Source organism: Eleutherodactylus coqui, chromosome 4 (assembly GCF_035609145.1).
Source record: "Eleutherodactylus coqui strain aEleCoq1 chromosome 4, aEleCoq1.hap1, whole genome shotgun sequence".
NCBI classification, from domain to species: Eukaryota; Metazoa; Chordata; class Amphibia; order Anura; family Eleutherodactylidae; genus Eleutherodactylus; species Eleutherodactylus coqui.
This window is the reverse complement of record NC_089840.1, coordinates 218,755,220-218,767,302: the sequence shown is the minus strand read 5'-3', so window position 1 is coordinate 218,767,302 and position 12,083 is coordinate 218,755,220. Positions and strand designations below refer to the sequence as shown.

Below are 12,083 nucleotides of genomic sequence, written 5' to 3'. Positions count from 1 at the left end.
GCACTTACATATAAAAGAACATATTATAATACATTCTACCAGGTGGAATTAATTAACTCATCAACAATAAGCTATGAAAAATTATGTGGAGGCCACTCATCTAAGCGGCTCCATCTAATTAGTAATAAACCAATGGAAGCCACTTCCTTCATCCTGTGGTGACTATCGACCCATGACCCTGGATACTGAGGGGACTTGGTGGCCTCCAAGTCTCCTCTGTAGAGTAAGTTTAATCTTCAATTGCAATTCAATCAAGCACACTTAGTAGTGCAGGAGTTTTTTCTACTTTTTTATATGTACTTTCTATGACCGAGGTTACATGACCCTGGGTACCTCCGTTGTCGCTCTTCCTGCTCTTCTGAAATTTGGTTGGGAATATTGCTTGTGATAATCCTTGAAAGTGAACTTAGACCCTAGGTGTGGAAGGCTGTCGATTAGACAGGTTCCCCACACCAGGTGAGTCCACTTCTATGTTATTAGTTCTATTGTTATCTATTCGCTCATTGATTCCTCCTTGGACCGCAGATACAATTATCTACTCACTACTAGTATTACTGTCAGAATTCTCTTACATATAAACACTCCACACCGGTATTTCTTGACTAACTCTTCCTGAGGCAATTAACGAAATGTTAGAAGAATTTGCTGAGTTGTGATGGATATGCAAGTACCAATAGAGTACCATCCAGGTGGGGTACAAAGTTGACCATCCCTATATACACACTGATATAAAGTATTCTATCACCTACTGTAAATGTCTTTCAGAATTACCTTTACTGAATGTCTCAGACTTCTGCTTTCTCTATATTATCACTGTAGGGAACTGGTAATCTGAAGTCATGATGACATAAATCATCATGACTACCTCTGGGAATGTTAAAAGGGTCAACGCTTTGGGCACTGTCGAATGCCTCTTTCCTCTCACTGTAGAAGGTCCTTTAAGTGTTGTATGCTAGAAATCCCTCTGGGTCTCCTGTCACTGTAAAGATTCCCTTGGATGTCATATGTTGTGAATCTCCCTGTATTTACTGTTGCTGCAGAAAATCCCTTGGTTGTTGTTTGTTCGGAATCCCTCAGTGTTTAATGTTCATTTCTTCTCTTCCCTGTTTCAAAATCTCCTGTGGTGTGTTGACTGATTAGCTGGCTGGGAAAACATCTTCCTGTCGGCCAATTAGCCATAAGTGGTGTGTATTTATTCTGGTTCCACCCTCACATGGGTGCTAGTTATTCATCTATGTACATACATGCTGTGTGAACCTTTAGTCTGTTTGCCTTGTGTTACTCATGTTTGGCATGAGTCCTGTCTGTTCCCCCAAGTCTTGTCTGTTTGTGCCATCCATCCAAATGGTTGTTGGTTACCTAAATCTTGTTTGTTCCACTCGTCCATTGGTGGGTGGATGCCTGAGTTAAGTTTTTAGTGTTTCCCCCATCCGTTGGGGGCAGACGCCTCGGTCCCCTCTGTCTGTTGGAGTGCGGATGCTTGAGACCCCTCTGTCCATTGGTGTCCAGACGCTTGAGTCCCCTACGTCCGTTGGTGTGTGGATGCCTGAACCATGTCATGTTTGTGGTGTTTGGTATGACTGTATGAACTCCTGTCAGCTATGTCTAGCTCTGCTAGCATATTCATCTGCTATTTATCCTTCCCTATCCTCCATCTAGGGACAGCTTAGATTCCCTAGGTTCGAGACATGAGGCCATCCTTATTGGGGCAATCACCTTTCATTTAGGCAGGGTCCACCAAACCGTAGTTGGTTAGGAAGAGTGTTTCTTGTCCTCTAAGTAAGGTTTCCCTTTTTGCTGTATTGATATTCATGTGTATGTTGGTACATTACTGACATTATCGCATCTTGATTAGACATGTTGGTGACGTCCATAGAGGGCATTGTAATTGCACCCTCCACAAACATAACAGCTAATTTGCTGTGGACTTTGTCACAAATTTTGGTGCAAATCTACTGCAGATTTCACCTCTCAAATTTGAATTCAATTGAATTAGTTAAATCTGCTGCAGATCTTCACCAAAATCGGCAGCAAATTAGCTACATGTGAAGACACCCTAATGCTCAGAGAGAGACATAATATCATTCTGGAAAGTGTACAGCAGTAATGAGCAGTGGAGATGTAAATAAATAAAAGCAGACAAATCACAATTAGCTCCAGCAGGACATCTAGTTTGCTTCTTCCTCTTTCCCCTTCTCTCTATCCTTTTAGGCTGCATTCCCACAAACGTATATCGGCTCAGTTTTCACGCCGAACCAATATATGTCGTCCTCATCTGCAGAGGGGGGAGGATGGAAGAGCCAGGAGCAGGAACAGAGCTCCCGCCCCCTCTCTGCCTCCTCTCCGCCCCTCTGCACTATTTGCAATGGGGAGAGGCGGGATGGGGTGGGGCTAATCCGTGGAACTTAGCCCCGCCCCACCCCATTGCAAATAGTGCAGAGGGGCGGAGAGGAGGCAGAGAGGGGGCGGGAACTCTGTTCCTGCTTCGTGCTCTTCCATCCTCCCCCCTCTGCACATGAGGACGACGTTCGTGTGAATGCACCCTTAGACTGCAATAAGCATCAAGACTCATTCCTCTCCTTCCCTTCCTGTTTTGCCATTATGCCATCTCCAGCAACACACTTGAGAGCAGGTGATCGACAGCAAGTTAGGAGGAAGAGAAACCCCCAGTGGTCAGTACTTTAGAGAGATTTTTCAGCATAAAAATGTAATTCTAGCCAAGATTGATATATTACATGGCCATCTTCCCATATTGAATTCAATATTACAGAGTTCAAAACATCTCCTCCACCAATTAATACTTTTACACATTGGAAGTCAATTTTTTCATTATTATTAGACCAATGAAACGGGTGTGTCTAGACTTTTGCCTCACCATGTATAATGTCCATGACCTGCATTGTTATATTTGTCCTATAGGTGGCGATGTAGAGTCTTACTTTTCAATCTATGCAGTATTTTGTGCTCTTCAAATTACAGCAAACCCTATAATATCTGCGTATTCTTCAAGCAACCTCTTCCTGTTAAAAAAAAATGACAAGTCACAAATGGGGCTGCATTCAGACAAACGTATATCGGCTTGGTTTTCACGCCGAGCCGATATACGTTGTCCTGGTGTGCAGGGGGGGGGGGGGTGGAAGAGCCAGGAGCAGGAACTGAGCTCCCGCCCCCCTCTGCCTCCTCTCCGCCCCTCTGCACTATTTGCAATGGGGAGAGGCGGGCTGGGGGCGGGGCTAAGTGTGGAGAATTAGCCCCGCCCCGCCTTTTCCCATTGCAAATAGTGCAGAGGGGCGGAGAGGAGGCAGAGAGGGGGCGGGAGCTCAGTTCCTGCTCCTGGCTCTTCCATCCTTCCCCCCTCTTGCACACCAGGACAATGTATATCGGCTCGGCGTGAAAACCGAGCCGATATGCTTTCGTCTGAATGCAGCCCCCAGGTGGAAATGGGAAGTGAAATTCAGTGCTAAATTGTAGTCAAGTAATTGGTTAACCTTAATTGAAACAAAGGGTAATTTTTAATGAACCTTCATTCCTACATTAGGGAACTGTATTATGAGGAATTCCCCAGTATACGGCTGTTAGATTTTATTCAGGATCTATAAAGTCGCTTTATTTTGCATTGATAGATCATGTATTGCGGTCTACCATTGGATATTATAGAAAGGGGCGCATTTTATAAAAACATTGTCATTGACACAACTGGGCAATCTTTTAGGCGGTAGGTAAGAGTGGGCTCCTTTCTGACTGTGACCCAAGTTGCATACATGCAGGATGATTGTGAACACTGAATATCCAAGTCAATCCTTTTCCCTCTTAAAGGGCCACTCAAGAGAAAACATATTTTTCCATGCCTGTCACGCTCTGGGGTCTGCTATGTATATTGCTGTCAGCTCCTGTCTGATCCTGTCCATGCAGTGCAGCCTCCTGTCTGATGCTTATCAGACACCAACTTGACGCTTAGATTTTTTACTTTCAGTTTAACATCTATCCCATGATGCATCATCACAGCATTAGGCCTTGTGTGCCGGGCGGATTTGATTTGCGGAATCCACACGGGTCACCCAGGCGGAAGATTCACAATTCAAAGTGCCCATAGGGAAGTATTGGCATCCGAAATTAAATTTAAACATGCAGATTTGATTTGCGGACTGTTTGGTGCAGAAAACAAATCGCAGCATGCTCCATTTCAGTGCGGATTCCGTGCGGGCGGGCTCAATAGAAGCCAATGGGTGCGGACGATCCGTAGTGCATCCGCAAATACAATTGCAGATACACTGTGGATTTGAAGGTTAAAATCAATTAGGGAGGTGGGGAAAAAGCCCGGTGGGGTTGCGGATTTTTTTCCGCATCCACATACATCTGCACGGAAAAACCATTACATACACAATCTCCGGCAAATGGTTTCTGCAGGTCTCCCACTGCAGAAATCTGCATGCGGAATCTGATCCGCCCGTGGACATGAGGCCTAAGCCTAATGGCTATACCACTTTTGCCTGCTGAAGGGCCTATATTCTAGTAAATAAACTACAGACCACAAGTATACAGTCAGGAGGATCTCCTCTATTATAACTGTGTGACAGGAGCTGTGTGATCATCAGCAGTAAGGACTTATTATTCACACAAACAATATTCTCATGCAAGTTTTGTGTGATGTGCATAAGACTCGCACGCATATGAAAACAATATGAGCATTGTTTTTCCTTGCAATGAAAAAAACAATTTGCAGCATGTTTTATCTTTTGGCGTTCCCTCAGAAGGCTCCACTCATTGTTTTTAATGGGACCTTAAGGCCTCGTTCACACGGGCGACAAAGTCGCGCAATTTTCTGCTGTTGCTACAATGCTACAAATCGCATATGAGAAGCCAATGCTTTCCTATGGGTTAATTCACACATGTGATGTTTTGTAGCATGCGACATCCTGACACAAAAACCTTGTGGGTCCTGCAATATGCCCGCGACTTGTGAGGTTTTGTAGCCCATGTTTCCCTATGGAGCCTTCCTCTCTGTTGCATCGCATCGTACAAAAACGTGATTTCCGTGTGGTTGCAATGCAACTTTGACAGTAGCAAGTCCTACTGTCAAAGCCAAATCTAAGCCCTGGCTGCAGGACAAAATAAAAAAATGCACATACATCACCTTACAAACGCTCTCCAACGCCACAGCAGCTTCTCCCCGGGTCCCCGGCACTGTTTCTGTTCATCATCTTCTAGCTGGGATCGAAAAATTCCCACCTTCTGGAAGTGCTGGCTGTAATTGGCTAAGCGTCAGCCAATCACAGCCAGCGCTTCCAACAGGCAGGGATTTTTCAATCCCCGACAAGAAGATGATGAAGATAAACAGTCCTGGGGACCGAGAAGAAGCTGCAGTGGCACCCCGGACGCCCCTTATATTTCAAGCCGCCCCTCGAAAATCCTCGCATGTGGTGCTACAAAGTCGCTTTAATACCACGAGAAGATGCTGCAGTATTGCACGGACCAGCGATGTGAAATCACTGCGCGTTTCTCGCAGCAATGCCATGTCACTTGTGTGAACGAGGCCTAAAAGACATTGCATGGCACCAAGAAACCCTATACAAAACACTTCCCACAGTTGAGAGAAGCGCCTGCACACGGGTGTCCGCCTCTGGATTCCGCAGCAAATGCCGCCCATAGCATGCCATGGCAAGATGCAATTTCCTTTACACAAGAGTTTCCTGTTTTGTTAGGGGAGCAGGAAAACGCCACCCATTTGCTGTACGGATTCGTGTTTTGATGGAACCAAGCAGCGCTGAATGGACCCCATTGATAATAATGGGGTTCGTTTAGTTTCCGTCCGTTTGCCCAGCATTTTATAGGACAAAATAGCGCTGTATGCTACGTTAATTCAGCAGCGGAAAAAATGCTGTGTTTTCGAAAAATGAGAGTAACAAATATGGCCATGTAATTAGCCATGTAGCTTTACATTAGCTCCTCAACACGGACGTAACACAGAGTAAAAATGCACCCGTCTGAAAGCCGCCCTAGGCCGCTTTCACGCAGCCATGAAAATTGTGCGAGATTTGTGCGTTGTGGGATACATGAGCTGCAGGAAAAAAATTGCGGTATGTCCTTTGGGCGTTCCCTCAGAATGCATCACCCATTGTTTTCATTGGGGCTGGAAAACACTTGCCGATCCTCAGACATGGCTGAAAGTTGCACCGCAGGATTGCAACTGTACTGTACTAATGGTTTTTGATACATTGCATGTTCTCGAGCGTGTTATTGGACCGAGTTTTACGGCCTGATATTGCGTTCGGCCGCGTGAAACTAGCCTCAGGCTGCCTTTGACACAGGCAAGAAATTCGCGGGAGATTTGTGCGTTGCGAGATGCACAAATGTCGCACAAATATGAACCCTATTCACACGAGCGATGTTTTTTTGTATGGCACAGCGATGCGATGCAGAAAACAAATCATGGCATGTTCTATCTTGCTGCGTACTCTTGCATCGCAGCGCCCATTGTTTTCAGCGGGGCCAGCTAGGTGTGCATGACGCGAGGTCTCCCATTGAAAACAACAGCTGACAGCCACGGCAGAGGATCGCTGCATCCCCGAAATGATGTGAGGCTGTTTTGACATAATGCCTCGCATCCCTGGGGAATTCACATAGTGGTGAGCGCGATATGAGGACATGTCGCCAGTGTCAGGTCAGCCTCAGGGCTCATTCACACGAGCGTATGCGATTTTGAGTTTTCGCAGCACCGTAAAATTGAGTGAAAGGATGTTTTTCTGCCAGGGTAATTAACATTTTTTCCGCCCATTCACATGACCGTTGAGCGTGGTATTTAGCAAAACAATACATTGCACCCTGGAAAACCCTCACTCAGCTTTATTCCTCTGAATGACTTCTAATGCCTACATAGAGGCACCTGTAAGCTTTTCGCAGCCCCACCCCCTCCCTTTTTCCCCTGCTCCCATAGAAGTCTATGGGACCTGCCGGCGTATATTGGCCAAAACATAGTTCCAGAACTAGCTTTTTGCCCAGCGTATATTCGTATTTCAGTAGCGTATGTGCAATTTTTCATGGATCAACGTTTTTACGCGCCGTATATTCACCCCCGTGAACGGATGCATCAGAAACCAATGCCACAAATGGTCGCATATATCAGTTGCCCGTAAAAATGCGCTGTTTATGTGCTCGTGTGAAAGAGCCCTCATAGTGATACAGTGTAGCAAACTACCAGGTCAGAAGATGAAACATTTTGTCGCGCAGGTGTATGTAGCTGGTAGTCGGACGTAAGGCTGTTACGGAATATTCCGTCCTGTGTGAAAGCACCCTGAGAGAGTTGTAAACTAGCCATAAGAGCTTATTCACACAAGCGATATTCTTGCGCGAGATTTATGCCATTCTTTTGAACAGATTCATTCACACGGGCGTTTTTCTCCATGCAGCATCGCTGCGAGGGAGAAAAAAATTCACAGCTCGTTCTTTGGAACGCCTTGCCCATTGTTTTCAATGCGACCTTAAAAGACATCGCATGGCGTTCGCATGTGAGTGTATTTTGAGGTTTCCAATTGAAGTCAAGTGAAACATTTGCGATCCTATCATGCGCGTGAAAATTTCAAATTCACAGAAGTGATGCGATTTTTAATCAAAAATGCGTTGCATCGCCGTGAAAAATCGCACATTGGTAAGCCTGTGTGAATGGAGCCTACGGCCTAGGGAATGTTGAGGGTACGTCCACAAGGGACATATATTAATTTTCCACGGTGGCGAAACCACCACAAATACACGAGAAAATCTGTAGCTTTGTTCTGTATTTCACCGGAAAAATGGTGGGTGAAATGACAGAAACCCAACACACCCCATAGTCAGGTGGGCTCTGTCGGGAAGCATTTGTGGTCGTCATGTGCAGGACATGCAACAATGGTGGAGCCGAACAACGTAAATGCAGGTGTGAAAGACGCCTTCAGTGCGTCAATAGGCGAGGTGTTCCGAGGGAACCCCAAAGGATAGAACATGCTGTGATTTTTATACTCGCTGTCAGGGAAAAAATTGCTCATGTGACTAAAAAGTATGGACCTGTGCGTTTTGTCCGTGCGAATAAGCATACAAAGCTCAATTTACCCTGCAACTTATTTCTGCCGCCTGCCTTTAATCTCATCCACCAAGCTTGTCCTGTGCTAAATGCACATTTTCCGCATGCAAATACCGCGGCAGATAATCCACAGCATATACGCTGCATGTGACCGTCCCATAACGCAAGCATGTATTAGATGCCGACAACCAGGAGGACTTAAGAGTGTAGCGCCTCTCCACTTCTACAGTCCCTTTTCGAAAGGACCTTCAGAAGTTCTACTGAAATCTGCTTCTAGGCGGAAGCATGTCACTTCTTCCTTGTATACTTAGGCATCAGAAAGTAAACCCTGCTGGTCCTGCAGCTGATAGCTGAGCCTGATGACAAGTGCTGGCTGAACCTTGTTACACTGCAATATCACTGATTGCTCTTGATAACCAGATCCTGTGAACTTTCTGCAGAGTAGATCTAGTTCTTATTGCAGTTACTACAGAGGAAGGAGGTTACAGCTGTAGTAAAGAGGAGGTCCCAGGGAGGCAACTGCTTGCTCCCCTTGTCAGTGCCTCCAGCCTGTCTGCTCTTCACTGGTTAATCCAGGGGCGGGGAGCTGAAGAAGAGAGGGAGGAGGCGAAAGGTTGGTCCAGGGACTTTGCTACGTGTCTCCCTCTCCTTTTAAACCTCCTTGTTCAGCTCCTGCCTCTCACTCTTCTCCTGCAGTTCAACTCCTGGATCCTTCCTCTCCTGCACTCATCATGTCCAAGACGGTAGGGAACTTTCTTAGACCCTTCTGATTGCTGCTTGCATTAATCTTTGCTGCAGCTTCAGATTTGGAGGCTTCCTATAGCAGATTGGGTTGTATAGGGGATGTGTCACTCACTTTACTGCTCTGGAATTCTACTCCTGTGCATCAGTGATTGACAGATTAGTCTGCTTCAAAGAGGTTCTGCTGCAGCAGCTAGATTTTCACTTTATTTATGCTTATTGTAATATGAAAGAGGGTCTATTCATTTAGGGGCAGCTTATAGGAAAACTGTGTGACACCCAATACGATTAACTTAGGTGCTGCCACCTCAAATTCTCTGAGACTCCTAAATGGCAAATCTGTTTTGCCTCCCCGTTATCACCTGTATAAACAGACTTGTCATTCAGGACTCTGGGAAAGCTGAGTACCTATGCCTATTGAAAGAACTGAATGCCAAGCTGAAAACCTTACAGAATGAGAATCTATATTTACTGGCAATAGTTTTTGGGTTTTCTTTCTCTCTCTCTCTCTCCCCCCCCCCTTTGTAGTTGTGAAAGGTCTTTTAACACCTAAAAACAGAAGGGTGCAGATGTATTTAGGCCATAGGAGGGTGTTTTGGGGGTTTGCTTAAGCAAAGTGAGGGTGGTTTTACATTTGTACTTGGGGTTTCGCTTTTCTGATCCATTCCAGGAGCAGGGGAATCCCTGCGGCTGAATAGCTCCATCTCTGGATGGACGCAAACAGCGCCAGTTGGACCCTATTGACTATAGTGGGGGTCTGTCTGCTTTTCTCCTGGCTTTTGGATGAAAGAACTGTGCTGCGTGCAGCACTTTATCTTCTGGCCCTCCGGCTGAAGGTTCTGCCGCAGATGTGAAGCCGACCTTATTTGCAAGTTTTAAATAGATTTGGTCATAACCAATATGGTGCTGATACTCAAATCAGTCAAAGTGAACCTGGAAACTGCCGGACGGTAAGTCTTCTATTGTGGGTAAAATGTTTGAGGGGCTTCTAAAAGATGCAATCCTGGAGGACCTCAATGGAAGAAAACTGTATAAGGGCGCATTCAGACGATCGTATATCTGCTGGGTTTTCACGCCCAGCCGATATACGTCGTCCCTCTCTGCAGGGGAGGAAGCTGGAAGAGCCGGGAACAGTGCACTGAGCCCCTGCCTCCTCTCCACCCCGCCCCTCGCCACTATTTGCAATGGGAGGGGGTGGGGCAGAGCTACATTGGGGAACTTAGCTCCACCCCCTCCCATTGCAAAGAGTGGCGAGAGGCAGAGAGGGGGTGGAGAGGAGGCGGGGGCTCAGTGCACTGCTCCCGGCTCTTCCTCCCCCTGCAGAGAGGGATGACGTAAATCGGCTGGGCGTGAAAACCCAGCCGATATACGGTCGTCTGAATGCACCCTTAGGCTGCTTTCACACGGCTGATAAAACCGTGTGAGATGCACAAATATGAACCCCCATGCTTCAGGGATTTTACTTAACTGTAAGCTTAAAGGGGTTGTCCCGCGCCGAAACGGGTTTTGTTTTTTTTTCAATAGCCCCCCCGTTCGGCGCGAGACAAACCCGATGCAGGGGTTAAACAAGAAAACCGCACAGTACTTACCTGAATCCCCGCGCTCCGGTGACTTCTTACTTACCTGGTGAAGATGGCCGCCGGGATCTTCTCCCTCGGTGGACCGCAGGTCTTCTGTGCGGTCCATTGCCGATTCCAGCCTCCTGATTGGCTGGAATCGGCACGTGACGGGGCGGAGCTACAAGGAGCCGCTCTCCGGCACGAGCTGCCCCATTCAGAAAAGAAGACCGGACTGCGCAAGCGCGTCTAATCGGGCGATTAGACGCTGAAAATTAGATGGCACCATGGAGACGAGGACGCTAGCAACGGAACAGGTAAGTGAATAACTTCTGTATGGCTCATAATTAATGCACAATGTACATTACAAAGTGCATTAATATGGCCATACAGAAGTGTATAGACCCACTTGCTTTCGCGGGACAACCCCTTTAACTGGAGCAAGCAGTGTCAGGCAGCTGCTGCCAAGGCAGATAGGATGGGGTGCATCAAAAAAGCTTGAATGTGTACAAAGGCAACCAACTAAAATAATAAATGGAATCTGCAGACTACAATACCCAGAAAGATCATCACGTTTAGGTTTTTTTAGTTTAGAAAAAGGCAACTGAGGGGTGACCTAATAACTATGTATAAATATATCAGGGGACAATGCAGAGCTCTTCCCCATCGTCTGTTTATACCCAGGACTGTGACTGTAACAAGGGGGCACCCTCTACACCTAGAGGAAAGAGGGTTTCTACGCTGACATAGAAGGGGGTTCTTTACTGTAAGAGCAGTGAGACTGTGGAACTCCCTGCCTGAGGCTTCTTTCACATGAGCACATATCGGCCCGCTGTCTTCACGGCCGTCTGATATGCGCTCGTTTGGGGAGAAAAAACTGGTGAACAGGTGTACAAATCAAACGTTTGTGCGCCTGTTCATATGGCCTGGTGAGGCTGGCGCAAATGCGTCGACCTCACCAGGTCATCTCCCATTTCCCCTCCCTCCCCATCGCAGGCGCACTTCTCTTCCTCCCCACTCGTTCTGTGCAATTAGAGGGGGGGTGGGATAGGGATGGAGCTAATCGCCAGTCCACGCCGCCTCCTCCCATTGATGGCTATGGAAAGGGGGAGAGGGTGGGTGCTTGACTCTGCCCCTTGTCCATGACATGAATGGGAGGAGGAGGAGCAGACTGACTCTTGGCTACACCCCCCCCCCCATCCCCTCCCATTGCACAGAACGAGCAGGAAGGAAGAGAGGTGAGTCTGCATGGGGAGAGGAAAGCAGAGGGAGGCAGTTAGCAGCCACGCTTCTAAACTCCCTCTGGCCGCTGCCATGGAATCCCATAGGAGCCCAGGCAGCGGCCGACGTAGTCCAGCCCAAAAGATAGTTCCAGGACTATCTTTTGGGTTTGACGTAAAAACGCCCAGCGCTATATTGTGCTAACCGGCCAGACGTTTTTGCCTCTCAGAAATACGTCCATGTGATCTGATGCATTGGAATCCAATGCATCAGATCACAGCGCATGCCGGCCGGCCGTGAAATGGCTGGTCGATATGCGCTCATGTGAAAGAAGCCTCAGGATGTGGTGATGGGGAACTCACTAACAGAGTTTAAGAGGGGCCTTTGAGTAATACAATATTGCACTTTACAGTCACTGATTAATTTGGGGGTTGGTGATCAGGGATTATTCCTATTTGCTAGTCTTAAAGAAAAGAGGGAAATTTTTTTTTTTTCTTTTATATACTGCTTCA

General features: G+C 46.9%; 1 protein-coding gene across 2 annotated transcripts in view; it reads left to right on the top strand.

Annotated features, from left to right (window-relative positions):
* Window positions 1-8,641: 8,641 nt before the first annotated feature.
* The window catches only part of PAPSS2 (3'-phosphoadenosine 5'-phosphosulfate synthase 2), a 67,428-nt gene continuing 63,986 nt past the window's right edge, over window positions 8,642-12,083 (top strand). For both annotated transcript variants that reach the window (XM_066600769.1, XM_066600768.1), the window contains exon 1: window positions 8,642-8,796. In XM_066600769.1, coding sequence (XP_066456866.1) covers window positions 8,785-8,796 — 12 coding nt within the window. In that variant the 5' untranslated portion in view covers window positions 8,642-8,784. The remainder of the gene's footprint in view (window positions 8,797-12,083) is intronic.